The sequence below is a fragment of the Zingiber officinale genome, chromosome 7A (assembly GCF_018446385.1).
Source record: "Zingiber officinale cultivar Zhangliang chromosome 7A, Zo_v1.1, whole genome shotgun sequence".
Classification (NCBI taxonomy): Eukaryota; Viridiplantae; Streptophyta; class Magnoliopsida; order Zingiberales; family Zingiberaceae; genus Zingiber; species Zingiber officinale.
Window position 1 is genome coordinate 118,127,908 of NC_055998.1, and position 25,614 is coordinate 118,153,521.

The 25,614-nt window shown below is 35.5% G+C and overlaps 1 protein-coding gene and 1 long non-coding RNA gene across 4 annotated transcripts; one reads left to right on the plus strand and one right to left on the minus strand.

Moving 5' to 3' along the window:
• Positions 1 to 1,384: 1,384 nt before the first annotated feature.
• On the plus strand, positions 1,385 to 5,306 carry LOC122002190. 3 transcript variants are annotated; one of them, XR_006117601.1, is made up of 4 exons: positions 1,385 to 1,794; positions 1,872 to 4,139; positions 4,216 to 4,973; positions 5,049 to 5,306. It is a non-coding gene; the product is annotated as an uncharacterized LOC122002190 (long non-coding RNA). The 3 variants fall into 3 exon arrangements; XR_006117602.1 differs by having other exon boundaries at positions 1,872 to 2,572; positions 3,726 to 4,973; XR_006117600.1 differs by having other exon boundaries at positions 1,872 to 4,973.
• A 1,565-nt stretch (positions 5,307 to 6,871) lies between these two features.
• On the minus strand, positions 6,872 to 8,062 carry LOC121999651 (putative F-box protein At5g38270). Its single transcript, XM_042554302.1, has one exon. The coding sequence runs from the start codon at positions 8,060 to 8,062 to the stop codon at positions 6,872 to 6,874; it is 1,191 nt and encodes a 396-aa protein (XP_042410236.1).
• Positions 8,063 to 25,614: the final 17,552 nt, after the last annotated feature.

The following is a 25,614-nucleotide window of genomic DNA, read 5'->3' on the forward strand; positions in this document are numbered from 1 at the left end:
GCATAGACCGTGTCATCCTCTAATCAATTTAAATCTTGAACTCCAAGTAGACTCACTCAATCAAATGAGCTCAATATCTCAAATTGACTCATTTGGGCATGACCATGCACTTAGTGGTCTCACTTTATCAAGAATATCGATGTCACTCCCGTCATATAGGAGGGATAGATCTCATCTACATCACTCACATCCCTCCGCATAATTTGTTACATACCCAGTAATCGCCTTTATAGTCCACCCAGTTACGGGTGACGAAGCCAAAGTACGTAACTCCTTATGTAGAGAACCATGGTGACTTCAGGTCCAAGGACTAGTAGTCATACTAATAGCCACATGAGAAAGTATATGACACTCATATAACGATCCATGATACTTTCTCATGGCGGGTCATTCAGTATACATTCTCCAATGCATATCATGTGTCAACTTGATATCTTCATATCCATGACTTGTGAGATCAAGTCATCGAGTTGACCTACATGCTAGTCTCGTCGCATTAACATTGTCCCTGAATGTTAATACTTGACTAGGAATGATTAAGAGTAGTGTTCCCTATATCATCTCACTATCGATTCAACCAATCGATTGATATAGGTAAGAACCTTCTACTCAGGGACGCTATTATACTTAGTTATTTGACATCAATACAAGTAAGTATAATAACCAAAAACAAATGTCTTTATTTATATACAAGAATATGATACAACGAGTCCATACAGCAATCATCAAATGATTGGCTCTAGGGCTCTAACTAACACTTTTCTGACACGTCCATGCCGAGGTATGCTTTGAGGAGCGTTCACACCTCGGGAAGCATGCACGCACCTCCCGGGGATCCTATATAAGGACTCCCAGACTTCGACGGAGGTATGCAATATCATTTACTGTAGCTACAGTCTCGTTACTCTGCTTCGATTTCTTCTCGCTGACGCCTGACTTGAGCGTCGGAGGGCCATCGTCGGGAACCCCTTCCCGGGTCGGCTTTATTACAAGTTCTCGTCGGAGGTCCACGTCATCCCGGAACTTACGTGAAGCCAGCAGGGAACGTCATGTCCCTAGCGTCTGTCGACTCGACTCTCGGACAGGATCAATAAGTAATTAAAAAATAAATTATATTTAAGGCAGAATAGAATTTTATATAAAATATAAAATTATGAAAAGAAATTAATAATGAAATTAATGAGAAAATAAGGATAGGGGTAAAGTATAAATAGGAAGTAGAATGATAATGAATTAATTGATGATGTTATTAATAAATTAGTAAGATATTTACAATTAATTAATATTAATATACTAATTTAATTTCTACAATGTCTTAATTAATTAATTAATTAATCAATAGCACAATAAAATTAGGCCCTAGGCATAGGCCTTGACCCAGGCCTGGTTGCAGTTCTAATGGGACATCTACTGCCGATCTGCTTCCTCCTCATCCCTCCTCCTCCTCCTCTACTTAAATCTACCACGCATCGCTTCTGAATCTCCCTATTTCAATCTCCCCAGATCCCCCATGTTCCTATTCTGCCTCACTTTATTGTTTCTGTCGGCTAAAGTTTTGATTTTCACCGGCAGTTTTCGATAAAGGGTCGAACTTTTGAATTCAGCGACGAGGAGGAGGAGGAAGAAGAAGAAGAAAAGAAGAGAAAGAAGAGAAAGAAGAGAAAGAAGAAGAAGAGTAGATTGGTTGTACTGGTCGAAATCCTTCATCCAGAACTCCCTTCCTCATTCCGAAGAAGAGAAAGTCGGCCAAGCGTAAGAAGACGGCCGTCGCCACTGCCGATCTTCTTGCTAAAGGTTAATTCTTCTTCTTTCTCCTCCGTTCTAACAGTTGTTTTCTTATGTGAACCTCTTTTATGTCCGTGCATCTTCAGATAATGGTAATCACGACGGCAGGGCGCCGCCTCTACCTTAGGAGATCAAGGAGCATGATGGCGGATCTACCGCGTCTTCTTCCTCCGCGTCTTCGTCCCCTCGGGAAGACCATTGTTCTCGACCTGCCAAAGAGTTCTCAGGTTCTGAACTCGTTGCCTTTGATGGCTCAACGGAAGGAGCGGTCTTGGCCCAGAACGACGAAGAAAAGGAGTTTTCTATCGTTGTGAAGGAAGCGACATTCAGCTCTACCACAGAGTCATTTCCTAAATCCAAGGATTCCATTGTCGAAGATACTAAATATCAGGAGGAACATGAGGAAGCTGTTGATGAATCTGCTATGCCAGTTGAAAAGATTGTTGTTTTGGCTGAAGAGGAGAGGCAAGTTGATGAGATTGCTTTGGCTGAAGTCCAAGTGAAAGTAGTGCTGCTTCCGGATGCAGATGAGATGGCTAAACAACTCAATGAGAGTCATGGAGACCGCTGCTGTGGTGGCAGAGATGAGACTCTGCCTACAGCTGAGGTGCTGAAGTTCTAACTTTTATTGCGCTAATTCATCTAAGTCAATTAGTGTGCTGCTTAGTGAATGACTTGATACATGTATCTTACTCTGCCTCCTCCGGTCATCGTCATTAGTCGTACATCATGGCGGAGTTGTTGTGGCTTGCTTGATGTCTTTGCAGGTTCTTAGTGATTAAATGAGGTAAATGCTTAGTTCGAAGATCTTCTACCTTCTCAGTAGAATGTCAACTTTTCAGGTAGATCTCTGTTTGTTGTGTTGGGGTAAGAAAGTTGTTCAGCTACGGCCATTTGCTCTTGTCTAGGATGAACTGAATATTGACAAGTGTCCACAATTATCAGCTTCTGGTCTGATTCAAGCCATTCTCCATCAGTAGTATATGCATTACATTTTTGTAGCAAATAAGTTAGCTGATGAGTGAGGGCAAAGATGAAAGCTTAGGATGTCTGGATACTAGAACCTATGACTAAGTTTTAGCACATTTGTTCCAATTGAGAGCAAATAGATATGATAGTTATGATGTGGCTTAAGGTTATTTTGTTCTCGTACTAGTTGGGTAGACAACCAAATATAGCAAAAGAAATAGTTAATCAACATATGTATGACTTAGGTATCTTGTAGGATGGATGATTAAAATGTTTCATTTAAAGTTCACCGGCTGAATGAAGCTTGCTGAAAAAACTAACAAATCTATTCTGTGTTGACACCCATTTTGAAGCTACTTCTTGTTTAATTTATGTATCAGTTATAATATGATTTATCTTCCTTTTCTGGTTAAAATTAAGCAAATTTTCTGTACAGTAATTGAAGTTAGCTTCAGAATATTATTCTTGCTACTAAACAAGGTATCCTAGTTTGTGAAAATATTATACATTAGCATGCTTGCAATTGTCAAAATTCTTATTCTTTTCAGATAAGCTGAGAGGCCATATTAGCCTAAGAGATAGTTCAAGGCGAGATACTAATAATGATTAACAATTTTTTTATGAACCATATAGATACTGTATGAAGGATAATACAGGATAAGTGCTTCAGATATAAGACACTGATTGTACTTAACAAATTGTATGGTGCTAACTTTGGAAAAAATAGTTGTCTGCTAGGGACGATCCTTCAAAGACAAACTCAAGAATGAATCATAAAGAATCATTAGCTTAATGGTTTTGCCCTTGGTGGACTCTTCATCTACTCTTTCACACTCTGGGTTGACAATCAAAATCTCTAAATATCAGTCAAGCATAACTATTCCTTTTAAGATTATTCTAGAGAATCTAGTTGTCTTTTAGCAGCTTGGCTGCATAGTTGTAGCTAATACATTGCATTATTGGTGATGCAGAACTTGATTGCTGGGTTTGAGATGAGTATTTGCTATCAGTCCCTGGGGTTTTATGCAACTCTTGTTGTATTTCTTGTTTGGACGGTTTCATACTCTTATATCTCTGCGTTTGTTGTAATCAAATTTATGGTGTAACTTGTTCTAATTAACCTATTAGGATGTGTACAATCTTCGAGTTCATTAATCTCTCCTTCCATAACCATGTTTTGGACTCTTAAAACAAGGCTTAAGAGAGATTTTGTTAACCATGTCATACACACCTAACAGAACTAGCAGTCAATTTCAGAATCAGATTCTGAAAAGCAAATGCAGTGATTTCAAGCGTTTGAATCCTACGTTATTGCATGCATCGGTGAAGATCCAAGGCTTCACTGCCAATAAAGATTTGCACAATTATTCTAGGAAAAGAAACTGGTAATTTGTAAAAACACACGACACACCAAAGTCCATACAATTTTTTTCGACACTGTTTTTCTTCACTTCCTAGCAGCAGTTTCCCAAGCATCATTTTATTCTAACAAGCAGCAATTCACACTTAGCTAAAGTAACGCAGTCGTGCTCAGAAACAAGCAAGATCATCATATTAGGAACCATAAATATAGGATTGAAGCTTCAAATATGTACCTCACAAGGAGCATCTCGATCTCATTTGCCACGGCCTGTGAGCTCCTTGTCCATGGCCTCGTTAGCTGCTTCCTGGTCCTCATCAAGGAAGATATCCCAATCCCCGTCCCACTGGGGATTTGAAGCTAAGACAAGGATTGACAATGTTCGTGACAGCTTTATAAGTCTATATAACGAGTATGTAGGCCACTGCTAATTCTTCAAAACTTCAAACCTTTTATGCTGGGAACACTAATGGCTACAGTGGGAGTGAATATGTACATGGTGGAGACTGCAAGACTTCTCGCATCACATTGTCTGATACACAGCGTGGATTGGATCGGTATCTTAAAGAGACATCCTCCGGTCATCCAGCAAGATCAGATTTGGATATGTACTTGGAAGAGGCTGTGCATCCCTCAAAAGGTTCTGAAGACAATTTTGATATCCTGGCATGGTGGAAATATAATGCTGCTAAATATCCTGTGCTTTCTATGATGGCCCGTGATATTATGGGCATTCCTATTTCAGTCGTTTCATTAGATAGTGAAGCAAGAACTCTAAATCAGTATTTAAGTTCAACAGATCCAGCGATTATAGAATGCTTGATATGTTCACGAGATTGGATAGGAAATGAAACAGAAGGTAGGACACATTTTACTACTTATTTACTTCTCTTCTAGTTAATTATTTCTTACACTTCCATCTTTGTTCTGTTAGTGTCTCCCGTGGATGCTCTTGCAATTATTCCTTCCACAGCATGCTTGGAGATCAATGGTGATGAGTGCATGCTACCTGCTGGTTGTGACTAGACTTCATTGTGAATCTGGTACTTTGCTCTCACCTTTTCCCCTTCAACTTATTGTATCATTTGCGAATCTCATATTTGGTGATTATTGTCTAATTTGTTAAAATATGAGATTTTTGTATGATGTTTTAACTGTCTTTTGATATATGTCTATTATTACTCTTAGGCAATTTAGCTAACTTTTTGCTCCATCTTATGTTGCCTCACTCAAAATGAATCTCTTGGATATGGTCTGAACAAATGTGCTGGTTAGTTTACATTTTAGTGTAGTCAATGTAAACTCTCATTTTATGCGTTGGGATTAATTTTGACGAATTATACTTTCCCTGGTCTTTGTATTGTAAGTTACTGGTGATATAAAATGTTGACTTACAATCGCTTCAAGTGTTCAAATACCCATAGATTTAAGCACCAATGAAAGGATTCAATCAACCGACAATAAAATTAGCATAACACATGCCATGGAGTAGAGATTTAAGAGAAAACTTAAGTAGAAACAGTCATCATTGTCACAAGGTAAAGAAAAAACTTAATTAGTAACATCTTTGTGCACTTTCACCAGATGGTTCTCACTTAAATAGAAGACGCTTACACTTAACCAACACTTAAGTAAAATATATAATTTTTAACATCTACTTAACACACGACTCAAAATAAAAATATTGATAGGTACTTCATAGGCCATCTAAATGAAAACTTTCAAGTAAATTGAAGATCATTCTCCATTGCATTCCTATAATAAAATTTTTAAAAATTAATTAATTAAATAATAAATGAATAACTATTAATTGAAACTTAGAAAAACTAATATAGAATGTACCTTTTAGTGTTCTTCTGCTAGGTGAATGTCACGTTCGGCTTCGGTTTCAAAGACATTGCTGCATTTTCCACACTTAAAGGCATTTCGCCTATCATGACAATCTCCATTATGCAATTTGAGATTTTTTTTTGAAAAATATATTTTTGTGGAAGAACTCTCTTTCAAACAAGGCAAGCATAGAATTCTTCCATAATCATCATAGAGGGGTGGAGGATTTTTTGTCTTCATTCTTGAATTTGTATAATCATTTCAATACGAGAATGTATTTATAAGAGTGATTCAAATACTTTTGGAATGAAGAAGGACAACTTTCATGACCGGCTCACAATAAAAATGAGAGGAACACAATTATCATTCTTTTGAATTTAACGGATAATTATTAATTGATTAATTATTTATTGAACTTGGATTTTGTCCTTTTGGGCCTGTGGCCCATTAGCGATTAATTGAATTGCAAAACAGACGGATTTTGTAGAGATACAACAAAGTATATATAGTAATATTATGTAAGATTTGAATTGCTAGATCCCTTTCGTAATTTGTATGTTAGATTATGGCCGGAATTCGATCAGAAGTGGCTGCAATTTTTTCTGAGTTCATCTTTCTACCTTGTTTATAGTTTTGGGTCGAGTCAGACGATCGAAAGTTGTTGACAGGGGATGGACTATATGGTGCCAAGCAAGGGCTGTCCACCCATTGCTAGTAGTCTTTGGCCGCTTGACTCGACCTAAAGAAAAAAATAAAGAAAAAATAGTATTCATATAATTGTAACAGGAAAGGCATTTCCTTATCCATAAAGAAAAAAATAAATTAAACTTTTAAATTATGATATTTTTATTGATAAAAAAACGAAAGCAAGATTACACTAAATAATATGAATAATTAATCCATTTATCTCGATCATCATTCATAACGTTACATGGATGGAATGAACCAAATTGGCGGAGGTAAAGTAATTTCATATGGCAAGCAATAACGCTGAAACTTTTTTGGTTCCAAATTGAAGATGCCAATATCTAAATTTGATCTTCCTTTATCTGCATTGCATCTTGATCCCTCCCAAGTGTCAGTGAAGTAGATACAATTTGCTTCGAGTCCAGCAAAATCTTCGATCGATAATAAATAAGCATTATTCATGCCTACAAAAATAGACTTGTTTCCCAAACATCTAACTTCATCCCAATAATAACTACTATCACAATTATACTTGAAAACCATAAATCCTATGGTCTCATGCTTTATTGGATCATCATCATCATCATCATCAGGATCTAGATAAACATATTCTGCACGTCTCAAAATTAGGAATAGTTCGCCAGTGCTTGAGAATGCCAAGTAATGATAATGATATTCACAGATTGGTAAGGAGTCGAAGAATTCAATGTCATCATCAATGAAAACTCTCTTGATTGGATCATCTCCACTTAGGTCAATCGCGATAATATATGAAGGACCCATTAGAGCATAAAATAATCCATTATAATAAATAAGGTCACGCATAGAAAAGTCTAGACTTATCCACTTGGATATGCCTGCTTTAGTGTAGGCACTCGGAAATCCATTACAAATAACCATGGCCATATAATTATTGGGAGTTGGATTGGAGGAGAAGATGACTTTCTTTAGGTGGTAGTCACGACAAGTTTCGAAGTCATTGAAGTAAGAATTTCCATCTGTCTTATAGAATCTGTAACCGCCACAATTAGGTAGAGATTCACCAGGGAAAAGGTGAAGCAAAGAAGGGAGATCGATTTGAGCGCTGGTAAGGGGATTCAAAAGGCTAACGTGAAAAGCTAAATCAACAATGGCAACCCAACCACCATTAGATCCAGCATAACACATGCCGTAGAGTGGAGGCACCGGAGAAAACTTGAAGTAGGAATGATGCTCATTATCTGAAGGCAAAGGTAAAAAGGTACACGAGTCATCAATTTGTTGTGCGGGAAGAAGAAGCCAAGGGTATGGAACACTAACAGAAGGGAGAGCCGAGCACCAAGACTTACACACGGTACGAAAAACAATACGATGTGGGAGTTCTAACTTCTCTCCGAGAAGTCTGAGAAGATCAAGAGGAAGCAACGACCAATCATGAGCATCATCATCCATATTGGAGAGAGAAGAGGCGACGATTTTTGCTTTGTCAAAACTCTAAATTGGGGTTTGTTGGCTAAAGGCTGTATTATTTATAGTTATGGTATGTTGCCTCGTCAATAAAAAATAATTTTAATTAACAGAATCCTAATTAACAGAATTTTACTTATTTAATAATTTATTGGAACAAATCATTTATATTCTCTTTTACCCAGCAAAGCAAATCTTATTGGGGTCTTAGGTGTTAAATCTGTTTGTTAGTCTATTGAAATATTTTATGGATAACACATTTATCTATTTAAAAATTCAAAATACTTTAAGAAAAATAAATTTAAAGGCTTGATTTGTCCAAATATTTTATTTCACTTGTTGTTGCAGTTATGAATGTAAGCGCTCCTGTCAGTCCATCCCAAGGTGAATAGTGACTAGCACATAAGGGAGGTATTTACCTTGGTTTTACCGAGATTCGAACCCTAGATCTCATTGTGGCAACATTTCATGCGCTAGCCAGTAGACCCATCCGAGAGGACTTATTCAACACAATCATGAACTATATTATCGTGAATTCTCTGCCCATTGTCTTTACTTAGTTTTATTATTTTCTCCTACTACCTTCAATACTTTAAGGTTTAAAAAAATTAGGAGATTGATATTATTTTTAAAAAAATATATCTTTTTTTCTTTGGACTTGAGACGAATAATAATAAATTTTTTAAAAAATATATTATATTTAAATAATAATAATAATAATATATCAAAATAAAAATATTTAAAATTAAAGGAATAAAAATTTGATTTATAGCTTACAATTTTAATATAATTATACTTCAAATTCGACTCTTACCAGTATAAATATAATAAACATTCTTTTAAATAAAATTTTATAAACAAAGGAAACAAATAATAATCAATATACAATCATTCTATAATAAAAAACCTCTCAATACATTTCAAAGTTAAATCTATTTTTAAAAAATATTAATAATTATTATTTTTTCCCTTCTCTTTCCTAAATCACCATCTTATTCAATTTTTTTTTTTTTTAGTAATCTTGCATTCTCCGTAAAAGGAAATCTTCCCACTAAATCTTTACATTCTTTGATTTCTTTATTCAGCAATAATTAACGAATGTCTCCCTTCTAACAAAAAGAGCGTAATGTGTTGATTGAGTCATCAATTTGATAAAAAAAAATCATTATAGAATACCAAATTTAATCATACACGGGAAAAACAACGAGTTGTTGTGCTTAAGATTTAAGGTAATGAAATAAAACAACAACTTTTCTTTAAAAAAAAATTTCAAGAGAAGATATTTTTTACGAAAAAGTAGTTACTGTGCATCACAGTTTCACCCCCTTGTCACTTCTTCAAATTGGCTTCAAGTTGGAAAAGGGTCAAAAGAGAAGAGAGGAAAGTAACAAGAGAAATCTGATTAAAAGGGTTTCTATAAATAAGAAGGATACAAAAGAAAGATAGGATTTTGATAAATCCAATAAGATCATGCAGGATGGCAATCCAAAGATATCTTTTTGAAATACAATGAGATCATGTTACAAATCTTTTAATATATTTTTCTATTCTCTGTCTCTCTATATATATATATATATTAAAAATGGGCCCCAATAAAATTTAAGCCCTAAACATAGGCCTTAGTAGCCTATGCCTAAAGCCGGCCCTGTCTTCTACCATTTGTATATAATTCTCTTTCCCTCCGACATGTAAGTCTTTCTCCTATATATCTAAACTGATGTTGGTCTTTAAAAATTAACATCAACATTATTTTAAAATCAGAATTAGTAAGCACTATGTTGGTGATGATCTTTAAAGACCAGCACCAATATTGGTTTCGAACTAGTTCTAATCAACATTACATTGGTGCTGGTCTTAAGACTAGCACCAATGTTGGTTTAAAATCAGCAACAACCAGTACCACGTTGGTATTGGTCTTTAAAGATCAACACAAACTAGTGTTAGTTTCAAATTAGCGCTGGTGCTGATCTTGAAGACCAACTGGTGCTGGTCTTGAAGACCAACACCAAGGTGTTGGTGCTAATATTTCAAGACTAATACCAACGCGGTGCTGGTCTTGAAAGACCAATACCAACGCGATGCTGGTTTGAAACCAACTTTGGTGTTAGTCTTTAAAAATCAACACCAACATAGTGTTGGTCTTTAAAGATCAACACTAACATGGTGCTGGTTTCAAAGAAGAGTTGGTATTGGTCTTTAAAAAAAAGTAGATCCGCTACCTTAGCGGCCCCCCTAGTGCCGGCCCCACGGATATGGAGGGAGGTTTATGCAGGTACACAGGCCATAGGCGCATGGCGGGGTAAACCCCAAGTCGTCAGTTCCTGATAATCGACCCCTGGCCATTACGCCAGAGATACCATGCGCCCACCGTCTGCGCTACGCCCTGGGGGCTGGTATTGGTCTTTAAAGACCAACATCAATGTGGTGTTGACTGGTGCTGGTTTCAAAATAGAGTTGGTGTTGGTTTTAAAGACCAGCACCACCTTGCATATATGAGAGAGACTTACATGTAGGAGAGAGAATAAAATTACATTTATATGAGAGAGGGAAATAAAAAAAATAAGTAAAGACTGCATCATACCATCCACATTGGATGTCGCCCACAGTTGTGCAAGATAAGTTGTGCAGGGTATTTCTAGGCCCTGGATTTAATTCAGCATTCGATCAGTAGTTTTTTTAAAATTTTATTTTTTTAACCTCCGGGATTAAGCCAATTAGATTTTACCTTTAGAGCTTAAGGGTTGGATTATAGTGTTTAAGCACAAAAAAAAAATTGACATTAAAAAATTTTAGATGCTCACGAGGTATATAGGAGTCTAATAGTAGGGTTAAGCCAATTTAATTTACCTCTAGGGTTTAGGGGCTGAGTTATAGTATTTAAGTTTTAAAAAAATTAACACTAAAAAATTTTAGATATTCATAGGGTATATTAAATATATTTAGGGTTTAAGATTTAAAGAAATGTTGATTAAAAAAAAACTCTACGTCAACTAGAAAAAAATGCTCTAGGCACCTGGATCGCCTTGAGTATCTATCAAGCACCGGTGCGAAGTAATCTTAAACAACGATTGCTAAATCTAGAATATTTTCCTCATTTTTACTTCATTTGTTAGTTATGTCTAATTGTTCAAGTTTTACCCAGACTTTTATGGGTCTTATAACGAGTTTCCAGTAGCTTTTGTTGCCCAACTTAGTCAGCACAGGTTTTATAAGCTTAAACCACGAGATAATTTCTAATTTTCTAAGATAAAGAGATGAAAATAGAGCCTTTATTAAGTTGCCATAGAAATTTTATAGAAAAATATACAAATATTTTTATGTTGGTTTGTAAAAGTGAATATTTCATGAACAATAATTATGAATAGTAAAAAGTGACAGTACTTATGAACGGTGATTGTGAACAATAATTCTACTAATTTGGTTCTTCAGTGTCCGATTCTTTAGAGGAGGATTCATCCCAAGTTGTCTTCAATGCCTTCTTTCTTTTGGTTGTCTTATGTTTGTTCTCTTTCATCTTTGGACACTTGTACTTGTAGTGTCCTTTCTTGTTGCACCCGTAACATGTAATGTTTGCTTTGTTGCTATTGGAGTTGGACTTTATCTTTTGTAGATCCTTCTTAGAGAAATCCTTCTTTTTCCTAATGAACATTTTTCTTACCAAGTTTACTTGGTGTTCTTCAGTATCTGAATTTGAGTCAAATCCAACTTCTAATTTAGGTTTGGTTATGGACCTATGAATCTGCAAGAAGAGCAATACCTTTCTCGGTTGGTTTGCAGTTAGTTTGCTCGTGTAGTTCTAATTTACAAAACAACTCATCTAATTTTAATTTTGAAAGGTTCTTGAAAATTTTATAGGCATCCACGATAGATGCCCATAATGTATTCAAAGGAAACGAGTTTAGGGCATACCTTATAACGTCTCGATTCTCCATCTGGTGGCCGATTGTGTGGAGTCCATTAAGGATGTCTTTGATCCCTGCGTATAGTTGGTTAGCCGTCTCGCCTTCCTGTATTTTAATATTAAACAATTTATTTAATAAGAGGTCATGTTTGGTTATGTTGGCATTAGTTGTTATTTCGTGCAATTTGATGAGTTTGTTTCACAATTCCTTTATGTTCTTGTGTGGGCCAACGTAGTTCAGATCTTCTTTTGTGAGTCCACACTGAAGGGTGTTAACGACTTTGAACTCAATTTACATATCCTTTTTCATCTCAAGATTCCAATTTTTCGAGTCGAGGGGTATTTTTATAACTTCCTTCATTGGCGCCTTGTATCCTCGCCGAATATGAACCATTGGTTGATGTCGGTCTTGAGGTATACATCCATCCACTTCTCCAGTATGAGAAGTCATCTTTATTAAACAATGGGGGACGAGCGGTACTATATCCGTCAAAAAGGCTAAATAGATATCAAGACTTGGTCTTGGGGTAAGTAATGTGGTAGAAAGTGTTGGTTGTTGGTCGCTATTCGAAATTTTGTTCTGCTTCCCCTGTACAAAAATTTGTACAAGCACAAAACTTTCCTAACAACCTATATGTTCCTCATGAATTAAACTTGAAAGGAAACGGAACTTAACATTTTTACTTCAACTTCAACTCATGTGTTCTTCAGTAGTTAAAACTTAGATTGCAAACGATACTTAACATTATTAATCCAAGTTCATCCCATGTTACAGAAGTTGATTAAAATCTATTTCAAGGATTGACTTCCAGGTTAAACATGACGAGACACTCGACCTTTTTGGGTATGAGATCATCCACCACTTCTTAGACAAAGCCTTTCAAAGAAATTGGATATTTAAACTTCTTACAGTAATCCTAGGTTTAACTACAGAGACTTCAATAGAAGCACAAGATCAAAACACTAAATCAAAACATAAAAATGAAATACGAAATCGCTAGCCTCTTGTGTTGGTATTTCAGGATCCATACAAAGAACTCAAACTAATTAATTTGAAGTGGAAACAATTAATTAGTTATACTTTTCTTTGTAGCTAAAGATCTCTTGATCTTCTGTTGTATTCCTCTCCTCCTCTTGGATGTCGTGTGGCGATGATCTACCAAGATGAAATCCACCCAATCAACTTCTTCTCCTCCAAGAAATTCGGCCACCAAGGGAAGCCAAAATAGGAAACTTCCTTTCTCTTCTTCTTCCTCTCCTAGCAACCGGCCACAAGAAGATGCCACTTGTTGTGCCGCCGGCCCTAAGGAAGCAAAAAAGAAAAGGAAGGGAAAAAGAGAGAGTGTCGACCACCAAGGAATAGAATAGGAAGAGGAAGAGCCGCCCCTTATGGAGCAAGAGAATTAAGAGATGTGTATATCCCATAAGGCACCCTCTACCTCTCTTTTATAATCCTTGGTCATGGCAAAAAAAAATTTTTTTAATAACAATTAAAATCTCTCTCTTTTAAATTTCCTATTGTGATGGCTACAAAAGGAAAGTTTAAAAATTAATCTCTCTCTTTTAAACATTGTAGATGACTAAAAAAAAAAGGAAAGATTATAATTAAAACTATTCTTTTAAATCATGGTTACAAAAAAGGAAAGTTTTATCAAAATTAAAATTTCTCTTTTAAACATTATATATAACTACAAAAAGGAAAGATTTTAACAAAATTAAAATATCTCTTTTAACTTTTGTAGATAGCTATAAAAGGAAAGATTTTAAAATTTAAAACTCTCTTTTAAAACTATGTGGATGGTTATAAAAGAAAAGATTTTAACAAAAAATAAAATCTTTCTTTTATTCCTTTAGTGGATGCTAAAAAGGAAAGTTTTAAACAAAATTAAAACTTCCTTTTAATCCAATGGTCGGCCATAACTTGGGCAACAAAAAACAAAAACTTTAAAATTAAAATCTCTCTTTTAAATCCCTTTGTGAATAGCTATAAAAGGAAAGAATTTAAAATTAAAATTTCTCTTTTAAATCCCTTCATGTATGACTATAAAAGGAAAGATTTTAACAAAAATAAAATCTCCCCTTTTAATTCCTTATGGTCGGCCCCTTGCTTGGGCACCAAGCAAGGCTTGACCGGCCATCTCTTAGGCTCCAAGCAAATGCTTGGCCGACCCCTTACACCAAGCAAGGAAGTGGTCGGCCCATTAGGTAAGAAGTGGACTTGGTGGATTCAAGATTTTATAGAGGCTACAACAGAGACCGAGAGAAGGAATTGATTTTGACCTCCAGATGAGCTTGAGCTTTTTGTGTTCAACCCGAACACCCAACTCAAGTTTATCAATAATAACGCATACCACTAAAGAGTTATTATTGAACTACCGCACCAATCTCATATTACATTATGGACTCCTTCTTATCGTGAGTGCATTAATCTCCATGTGTTTAAGATATCGAATGTCCACTAATTAAGTGAGTTATTGATAACTCACTTAATTAATATCTAGCTCCAAGAGTTGTACCACTCAACTTCATTGTCATGTCGGAACTAAGTCCACCTGCAAGGTTTACATGACAATCCTTATGAGCTCCTCAAGGAGACATCATCAACCTAGATTACTAGGACACAATTTCCTTCTATAATCAACAACACACCATATAAATAATATTATTTTCCAACTTATCGGATTTATTGATTTAACAAAATAAATCTCACCTATTGATAAATTAAAGAAATAAATACTAAGTATATGTTCTTGTTATTATATCGGGATTAAGAGTACACACATCCGTAATAACAGAGGTTTTGTTCTTTTATGCAGTCAGTATAAAAAGAAACAACCTCAAATGGTCCTGCTTAATACACACATAATGTACTAGTGTAATTTTATCGTGAAGATAATCTAATACCAAATTACACTACAACTATTCCAATGGTTTATCCCAATCCATCTTGGTTGTGAGCTACTATTTATAATTTATAAGGAACTGATAACATGACCTTTTGTGTGACACCACACACCATATTATCTATAATATAAATTAATTAGACAACTACATTTAACATAAATGCAGACATTTGACCAATGTGATTGTTATTTCAAAATAAATGTTTATACAAAAAGCTAGGTTTTTAGCATACATCCCAACAATCTCCCACTTATATTAAAAGACTATGCTGCCATATATGATGCCATATATGCTGCTATACATCTGATTCTCATCCCCTCAACATGGCCATCAAAAGCTCTCGCCTGAAGGGCCTAAGTGAAAGGATCCAGGTTATCTGCTGATGTAATCTTGGCGACAATAACTTCTCATTTTACAATGTCTCGTATTAGGTCGTACTTGCACTCAATGAGTTTACTTGCCTTATGGGCTCGTGGTTCCTTCGAGTTTGCTACTGCACCACTATTATCACAATAAATTATGATAATTTTGGGCAAACCAGGAATCACATCTAAGTCCATCTAGAAGTTTCTAAGCCATACAACTTCTTTGGCTGCCTCAGAGGCTGTCACATACTCAGCTTTCATGGTAGAGTCCGAAATGCATTTCTACTTAACACTCCTCCATGCTATGGCTCCACCTCCCAAAGTAAACACATACCCAGAGGTCGACTTACTATTGTTCCTATCTGATTGGAAGTCAGAATCTGTGTAACCCATAGGGAGCAAATCATCAGCCTGATAAAATAACATATAATCTCTAGTCCTTATATGCTTTACGGCAGTCCAATTTCCCTATCTTGGATTACTTTGATATCTACTAATCATGCCCACGGTAAAACAGATATCCGGTCTCGTACATAGCATTGCATACATTAGGCTTCCTACAGCCGAAGCATAAGAAACTACCTTCATGCCCTCTATCTCCTTTGATGTTTTAGGTCACATCTCTTTAGATAAAGGTACTCCATGCCGAAAAGGTAGAAAACCTTTCTTGGAGTTTTGAATGCTAATACGAGCTAGGATATTATCGATGTATGAAGCTTGGGATAGGCACAACATCCTTTTCCTACGATCCCTTATCACTTTGATCCCAAGAATATGTCTACATTCTTCCAAGTCCTTCATATCAAACTGCTTGGACAACCATACCCTTACGTCTGACAACACTTTGACATTGTTGCCAATGAGCAAAATGTCATCTACGTATAGTACAAGAAATACCACCACGTTTCCGTCACTCTTCTTGTATACACAAGACTCATCCGAACACTGAATGAATCCATAAGACTGGATTACTTCATTAAACCAGATGTTCCAAGATCTCAAAGCTTGCTTCAGTCCATAAATAGACCGATTGAGCTTACATACAAGATGCTCTTTGCCCTTCGCAATGAATCCCTTTGGTTGCTTCATATGGATGTTTTTTTCAAGACTTCCATTAAGGAAAGCTGTCTTGACATCTATTTGCCAAATCTCATAATCCATATGAGCAACAATAGATAAAATAATTTGGATAGACTTAAGCATACCTACCGGCGAAAAGGTTTCCTCAAAATCGATTCTCTCTTTCTGAGTATACCCTTTTGCAACAAGTCTTACTTTGAAGGTTTCCACCTTCCCGTCTGTCCCTCTTTTTCTTTTGTAGACCCATTTACACCCAATGGCTTTTACACCATTTGGTGGTTCTACAAGCTCCCAGACCTGATTAGAATACATAGATTCTATTTCAGAGTTCATTGCACTTTGCCAAGATGCTGCATCTTTATCTTGAAGTGTTTCATCATATGTGTAGAGATCAGGTTCATGTTTACCAGGGATCAAGTCTGAAGACTCTCCCAAAAATATGAATCTATCAGGTTGTCGAACAACCCTCCCACTACGACGTCACACTACTTATAATTGTGCATCATTTATGACATATGTTGCAGTTTCTTGTGGTATCTCATCTTGTATCGTTGGTACTAAAATAGACGTGTCTTCTCTTATTTCTTCAAGAATAATTTTACTCATGGGCTTGTGGTTCATTACATAGTCCTCTTCTAAAAATCGGACATTGGAGCTAACAATGACCTTCTGATCTTTAGGACTATAAAATAAACCACCTTTCGTTCCTTTAGGATAACCCACAAACAAGCGAACTTCTGTACATGATTCCAACTTATCAGTGTCTCCCTTCAGCATATGTGCTGGACTACCCCAAATCCGAATATGCTTCAGACTAGGCTTACACCCATTTCACAATTCTATGGGAGTAGAGGATTATTGGTTGATACTCGAAATATCGTACCGGTTCTCCTGTACAAAAATTTTGTACAAGTCCTGAACCATTCCTAACAACCTATTGTGTTCTTTAGAAATTAAATTAGGAATTGCAAACAGAACTTAACATTATTGATTCCAAATTTAACTTATATGTTCTTAGAGATTTAGACTTGGATCGCAAATGATACTTAACATTATTGATCCAAATCCACCCATGTTACAAATTCAATTAAATATTAATTTTAGAGATTGGCTTCCAGGTTAAACATGGCGAGGCACTAGGCCTTCTTGGGTATGGGAGCATCCACCACTTAGACAAAGTCTTTCAATGAAATTTAATATTTAATTTCCTTATAGTAACCCTAGGTTTAACCAAAAGGAACAATCGAATAACAAAATCGAATAAAAAAGAACACAAACTCGAATTACAAATTCAAAACCTAGAATTACTAGCCTCTTGTGTTTAGTATTTCAAAATCTATACAAAGAAAACTAGTATGATGCGGAATAGAATTACTAGTTATACTTTTCTTTGTAAGCAAAAACCTCTTGATCTTCTATCGTATTCCTCTTCTTATCTCGGACGTCGTGTGGGCGACGATCTACCGAGATGAGAATCACCCAAGCTTCCTTCTTCTTCAAGCAAGTTTCAGCCACCATAAGAACTCCAAGAGAAGATGAGGTTCGGCCACCACCAAGCTCCAAGGGATGCTAAGAAACAAGACCTCCTCTCTCTCCTTCTTCCTTTAGCAAGATCCGGCCACCAACCAAACTCCTTGAGATGAAGATGTCACCGGCCAAGGAAGAAGAATAGGAGAGGGAGAAGAAGAAAGGGGTCGGCCACCAACCAAGGAAGAGAGAAATAATAGAAGAGATATTGTTGTGAGGTGAGGCACCTCTATCCTCTCTTTTATATTCCTTGGTCTTGGCAAATAAGGAAAGTTTTATTAAAACTTCCTTATTCTCTTTTCCAATGAAAGGAAAAATTAATAAAATTTCCCTTTCATACTTTATATGGCCGACCACCTTAATCCCTCCAAACAAGGAAAGTTTTAAACACAAAATTAAAACTTTCTAATTTGTTTCTGAAAATTTTTAAAATAAAAATTTCTCTCTTAAAATTCCCTTCATGGTTGGTCAGAAAAGGAAACTTTTATAAATTAAAATCTCTCTATTAAAACATGTGAATGATTTACAAAAAGGAAAGTTTTCTCTAAAATTAAAATCTTCCTTTCAATCTACAAATAAGGAAAGATATCAAATCGTTTCTTAATCTTTTGTAAAACTATAAAAGGAAAGATTTAATTTTAAAACTCTCTTTTAAATCATGAGGATGGTTGCAAAAAAGGAAAGTTTTATAAAAAATTAAAATCTTCCTTTTAATTACAAATAAGGAAAGATATCAAACCTTTCACTTAATCTTTTGTAGAAAACTATAAAAGGAAAGATTTAAATTTTAAACTCTCTTTTAAAACCATGACTTCCACATAAGAAAGATTTTAAAAAATAAAAACCTTTTAATTTATTATAGCCGACCACCTAATGAAACCAACTCATCTTGGTTTGGCCGGCCCTAGCTTGGGCTCCAAACTAGGCTTGGTCGACCACCTTAAGGTGGGTAAGAAGGTGGGTATGGGTGGATATAATACTTTATAAATAAGAGGCTATGATAAGAACCGAGAGGAGGAATTGATTTTGGTCTCCCGATGAAAATAAGCTTCCCGTGTTCGCCCCGAACACCCAACTTAATTTCATCAATAATAATTCATACCACTAAAGAATTATTATTGAACTACCACATCAATCCCAAATTACATTTTGGGCTCCTTCTTATCATGAGTGTGTTAATCTCCCTGTGTTTAAGATATCGAATGTCCACTAATTAAATGAGTTACTGACAACTCACTTAATTAATATCTAGCTCCAAGAGTAGTACCACTCAACTTTATCGTCATGTCAGACTAAGTCCACCTGCAGGGTTTACATGACAATTCTTATGAGTTCCTCTTGGGGTCATTATCAACCTAGATTACTAGAACATAGTTTCCTTCTATAATCAACAACACACACTATAAATAATATCATTTCCCAATTTATCGGACCTCTTGATTTATCAAACTAAATCTCACCCATTGATAAGTCAAAGAAATAAATACTAGATATATGTGTTTGTTATTATATCAGAATTAAGAGCACATACTTCCATAATAACAAATGTCTTGTTCTTTTATTCAGTCAGTATAAAAGGAACTTACCTTAAATGGTCCTGCTCAATACACTCAGAGTGTACTAGTGTAATTTTATAGTTAAGATAAACTAATACCAAATTACACTACGACTATTCCAATGGTTTGCTCCTTTCCATCTTAGTCATGAGCTACTGTTTATAATTTATAAGGAACTGATAACATGATCTTCTATGTGTGACATCACACACCATGTTATCTATAATATAAATTAATTGAACAACTACACTTAGCATATAAATGCAGACATTTGACCAATGTGATTCTTTATTTCTAAATAAAATATTTACAAAAGCTAGGCTTTTAGTATACACTCTAACAGGTACTGACTTAGAAGGTACCATGTTCAGAGTGTACACTGCCGTTTCTAGTGCATATCCCCAAAATAAATTTGGTAATTCTGAATAACTCATCATTGATCTAACCATTTCCATAAGAGTCCTATTTCTTCGTTCTGCCACACCATTCTGTTGGGGTGTACCAGGTGCAGACAGTTGGGATTGAATCCTGGCATCTGATAAGTAACTCCTAAACTCTCCTAAGAGGTACTCGGTACCACGATCAGATCATAGTGTCTTGATATTTTTACCATAACGTTTCTCCACATCATCCTTGTACTCTTTGAACTGATCAAAGCACTTAGACTTGCGGCACATCAAGTAAATGTACCCGTATCTTAAATAGTCGGCTATAAAAGAGACAAAATATTCGAAACCACCTTTTGCCTGGATAGTCATAGGTCCACACAAATCAGAATGAACCAATTCCAACACATCTTTGGCTCTATACCCCTTAGTCTTAAAAGGTCTCTTGGTCATTTTTTCCTTCCAAGCAAGACTCGCAGGTTGGAAAGTTTTCCACCACCAATGAATCCAAAAGTCCATCGGCTATTAACCTTTGAATCCTACTCAAGTTAATATGACCTAGCCTTAGCTGCCGAAGATATGTTTGGTTCATTTCCGAAGGCTGCTTTCTCTTATTTGAATTAGAAGATGTGTTATTAATTTCCATTTGTTGTGAGAGTTATTGGATTAAGAGTATACAAATTGTCAACCAACGTATCAGAACAGATAATCTCCCTATTTTTCTTGACAACCACTTTGTCATTAAAAGAAATAGAATATCCATCCATAAATAGTTTAGAAACTGAAATCAAGTTCTTTCTAAAACTTGGTATATAAAGACAATTTCTCAAAATCAATGTTGTATTCCTATCAAAGGATAAATAAACATCTCCCACTCCAACAGCTGCTACTTTTGTAGCAGTGCCCATGTAGACAGTGATTTTTCCCTTCATATAGTTGTCGGGTTTCCTGGAACCCCTGCAATGAATTGCAGACATGATCAGTGACTCCCGTATCTACACACCAGGTACCGGTAGATAACACCGCTAAATATGTTTCAACAACTAATGAATAAGATACACCTTTATTGTTCTTGCTTTTGCGAGGGCAGTCCAAGTTTTGTTTCCAATCAATGTAATTGGGACCAGTAAGTTTGTTTTCTTTCAATATCACAACAAGTGGATTGAAAGCCATTTGAAATCCTAAGAAACATAAAATATTTGGTCAATACTTTAGAATTTAAAATAATATTGATTCCTCAAACAATATCATTTAAATTCACCAACACCTCAAAACACCGTGAATTTTGTATGTCACCTTAGTGTGGACATATACAAATTCAAACATTTGTAAGAGGAAGTTTTACCCATTAATTTTTTTATCTTGTTATCCTAACTTTATGATGAATAAAATTAATAGTTGATTTTTCTTCGGTCACACAAATAATAGCAATGACTCCGCTGGGGAGAATACTATTAAATGCACCTAAGTGTATACCATTACTTGATACTTAGTCCATTAAATAGGATTGTGCCCCTTCAGTTGGAGAAGATCACATGCACCTAAATAACTTCCTATAATCATATCCATAAAGGAAGTTTGATCTAGTGATCCACAAACAAACTCATCCGTTGTAGAGGAAGGCACTCAGAGCCAACACGCAAGTTTGAATGCATCACTTACAAACCAGTAATGGAGACGGTGGAATTTAAATAATTTCTCTCCCACTTAGTTATTTAGAAATGCACACAAGCACACAAACACATCACACACATCACAGCATAAAAGACAATAAATATGAAAACTAATTTTCCAACTATTATGGCCTCATCCATAGTTGTCCTTCGTATGCCGCTAACCCTAGCCGCCAACCCTAGGGTTTATGTCGTTGCGTCCTTCTTGCTTCCTTTTCTGCTACGCCTCCAGTCCTCAAATAGCACCACGCCTCGCAAGGATACGATCCGCAACAAAATAAAATTTTACATTTATCGATCCTATATTCCATGAAGGAATGTACATGTAATCTAGATTAAACAAAAATGTAAAATTCTAAAACTAATACACCTCATGCTATATTTAATAATTACAATTATGCACACATATAAAATGCTCTCGACATGTCTGAGGGTCCAATCACATACAAACACAATAGGGTCATAATAGTTGGAACTAGGATGCCTGCAACTATAAAGTTAATCTATTTGCACATCCTACTATTATCCTGCTTAAATTTATGTATGAACAGTGCACAATTTAACTAAAAATCAAACACACAGAGGCAGAAAACTAGCTTTGATACCAATTGTTGGTCGCTACTCGAAATTCCGTTCTGCTTCCCCTGTACAAAAATTTGTACAAGCACAAAACTTTCCTAACAACCTATGTGTTCCTTATGAGTTAAACTTGAATTGGAAACGGAACTTAATATTTTTACTTCAAGTTCAACTCATATGTTCTTCAGTAGTTAAAACTTGGATTGCAAACGATACTTAACATTATTAATCCAAGTTCATCCCATGTTACAAAAGTTGATTAAATATCTATTTCAAGGATTGACTTCCAGGTTAAACATGGCGAGGCACTCGGCCTTCTTGGGTATGGGATCATCCACCACTTCTTAGACAAAGCCTTTCAAAGAAATTGGATATTTAAACTTCTTACAGTAATCCTAGGTTTAACTACAAAGACTTCAATAGAAGCACAAGATCAAAACACTAAATCGAAACACAAAAACAAAACACGAAATCGCTAGCCTCTTGTGTTGGTATTTCAGGATCCATATAAAGAACTCAAACTAATTAATTTGAAGAAAAAATAATTAATTAGTTATACCTTTCTTTGTAGCTAAAGACCTCTTGATCTTCTGCTGTATTCCTCTCCTCCTATTGGATGTCGTGTGGGCGACGATCTACCAAGATGAAATCCACCCAATCAACTTCTTCTCCTCCAAGAAATTCGGCCACCAAGGGAAGCCAAAATAGGAAACTTCCTTTCTCTTCTTCTTCCTCTCCAAGCAACCGGTCACAAGAAGATGCCACTAACCCTAAGGAAGCAAAAAGAAAAGGAAGGGAAAAAGAGAGAGTGCCAGCCACCGAGGAATAGAATACGAAGAGGAAGAGCCGACCCTTATGGAGCAAGAGAATTAAGAGATGTGTATATCCTATAAGACACCCTCTACCTCTCTTTTATAATCCTTGGTCATGACAAAAAAGAAAATTTTAATAACAATTAAAATCTCTCTCTTTTAAATTTCCTATTATGATGGCTACAAAAGGAAAGTTTAAAAATTAATCTCTCTTTTAAACATTGTAGATGCCTAAAAAAAAGGAAAGATTAAAATTAAAACTTTTCTTTTAAATCATGGTTATAAAAAAGAAAAGTTTTATCAAGATTAAAATTTATCTTTTAAACATTATAGATAACTACAAAAAAAGGAAAGATTTTAACAAAATTAAAATATCTCTTTTAAACCTTTGTAGATAGCTATAAAAGGAAAGATTTTAAAATTTAAAACTTTCTTTTAAAACCATGTGGATGACTATAAAAGGAAAGATTTTAATAAAAAATAAAATCTTCTTTTTATTCATTTAGTGGATGCTAAAAAGGAAAGTTTTAAACAAAATTAAAATCCAAGATTAAAACTTCCTTTTAATCCAATGGTCGGCCATAGCTTGGGAAACAAAAAAGAAAAATATTAAAATTAAAATCTCTCTTTTAAATCCCTTTGTGGATAGTTATAAAAGGAAATATTTTAAAATTAAAATTTCTCTTTTAAATCTCTTTATGTATGACTATAAAAGAAAATATTTTAATAAAAAAAAATCTCCCCTTTTAATTCCTTGTGGTCGACCCCTTGCTTGGGCACCAAGCAAGGCTTGGCCGACCATCTCTTAGGCTCCAAGCAAATGCTTGGTTGGCCCCTTGCACCAAGCAAGGAAGTGGCCGACCCATTACTTGGGTAAGAAGTGGACTTGGTGAATTCAAGGTTTTATAGAGGCTACAACAGGAATCGAGAGGAGGAATTGGTTTTGGTCTTTTGATGAGCTTGAGCTTCCTGTGTTCAACTCGAACACCCAACTCAAGTTCATCAATAATAATGCATATCACTAAAGAGTTATTATTGAATTACCGCACCAATCCCATATTACATTATGGGCTCCTTCTTATCATGAGTGCATTAATCTTCCTGTGTTTAAGATATCGAATGCCCACTAATTAAGTGAGTTATTGACAACTCAATTAATATCTAGCTCCAAGAGTAGTACCACTCAACTTCATTGTCATATCGGAACTAAGTCCACATGCAGGGTTTACATGACAATTCGTATGAGCTTCTCAAGGAGACATCATCAACCTAGATAACTAGGACAGTTTTCTTCTATAATCAACAACACACCATATAAATAATATTATTTCCCAACTTATCGGGACTATTGATTTAACGAAATAAATCTAACCCATTGATAAATTAAAGAAATAAATACTAAGTATATGTGCTTGTTATTATATCGGGATTAAGAGTACGCACATCCATAATAACAAAGGTTTTGTTCTTTTATACAGTCAATATAAAAATAAACAACCTCAAATGGTCATGCTCAATACACACATAGTGTACTAGTGTAATTTTATAGTAAAGATAAACTAATACCAAATTTCACTACAACCATTCCAATGGTTTATCCCAATCCATCTTGGTTGTGAGCTACTATTTATAATTTATAAGGAACTAAAAAACATCATTACTACCCAAGTTACAAGAATGTTGAGATCCAACATCACCTTGTGACTACTAATTGTGACTCTCACAATATATGACAATGCCCTTCTATCCTTGACATCTAGATTGATCAATTGAGGCATAGACCGTGTCATTCTCTAATCAATCTATATCTTGAACTCTAAGTAGACTCACTCTAATCAAATGAGCTCAATATCTCAGATTGACTCACTTGGGCATGGTCATGCACTTAGTGGTCTCACTCTATCAAGAATCATGATGTCTCTCCTGTCATATAGGAGGGATAGATCCAATCTATATCACTCACATCCCTCCGCATAATTTGTTACATATCCAGTAATCGCCTTTATAGTCCACCCAGTTACGGGTGACGTTTAACGAAGCCAAAGTATGCAACTCCTTATGTAGGGAACTATGGTGACTTTAGATCCAAGGACTAATAGTCACATGAGAAAGTATATGACACTCATATAACGATCCATGATACTTTCTCATTGCAGGTCATTCAGTATACATTCTCCAATGTATACCCATGTGTCAACTTGATATCTCTATATCCATGACTTGTGAGATCAAGTCATCAAGTTGACCTACATGCTAGTCTCAGCACATTAATATTGTTCTTGAATGTTAATACTTGACTAGGAATGATTAAGAGTAGTGTTCTCTATATTATCTCACTATCGATTCAACCAATCGATTGATATAAGAACTTTCTACTCAAGGATGATATTATACTTAGTTATTTGGAACAAATACAAGTAAGTATAATAACCATAAAGAAATGTCTTTATAAACATATAGGAATATGATACATCAAGTCCATACAACAATCATCACATGATTGACTCTAGAGCTCTAACTAACATGAAGCCAGGTGAAAAACCCTAGTGAGTGAAGCTAGGTGAAAGACCTGGTGAGTGAAGTCAAGCGGATGGGAAGTTTTAGTGAGTGAAGCTAGGCAGATGGAAAGACCTGGTGAGTGAAGCCAGGTACGTGGAAATTCAGGTGGGTCAAGGTTGATCAGATACCTGGTGTTGGGAAGTCTAAGTAGGTCAAAGGGTTGACTAGATACTTGGCACAAGGAAATCCAGATGG

What these genes read in the sequence shown, in the direction of transcription:
- LOC121999651 (XM_042554302.1), bottom strand. Translation starts at nt 8,062, where the DNA reads ATGGATGATGATGCTCATGATTGGTCGTTGCTTCCTCTTGATCTTCTC.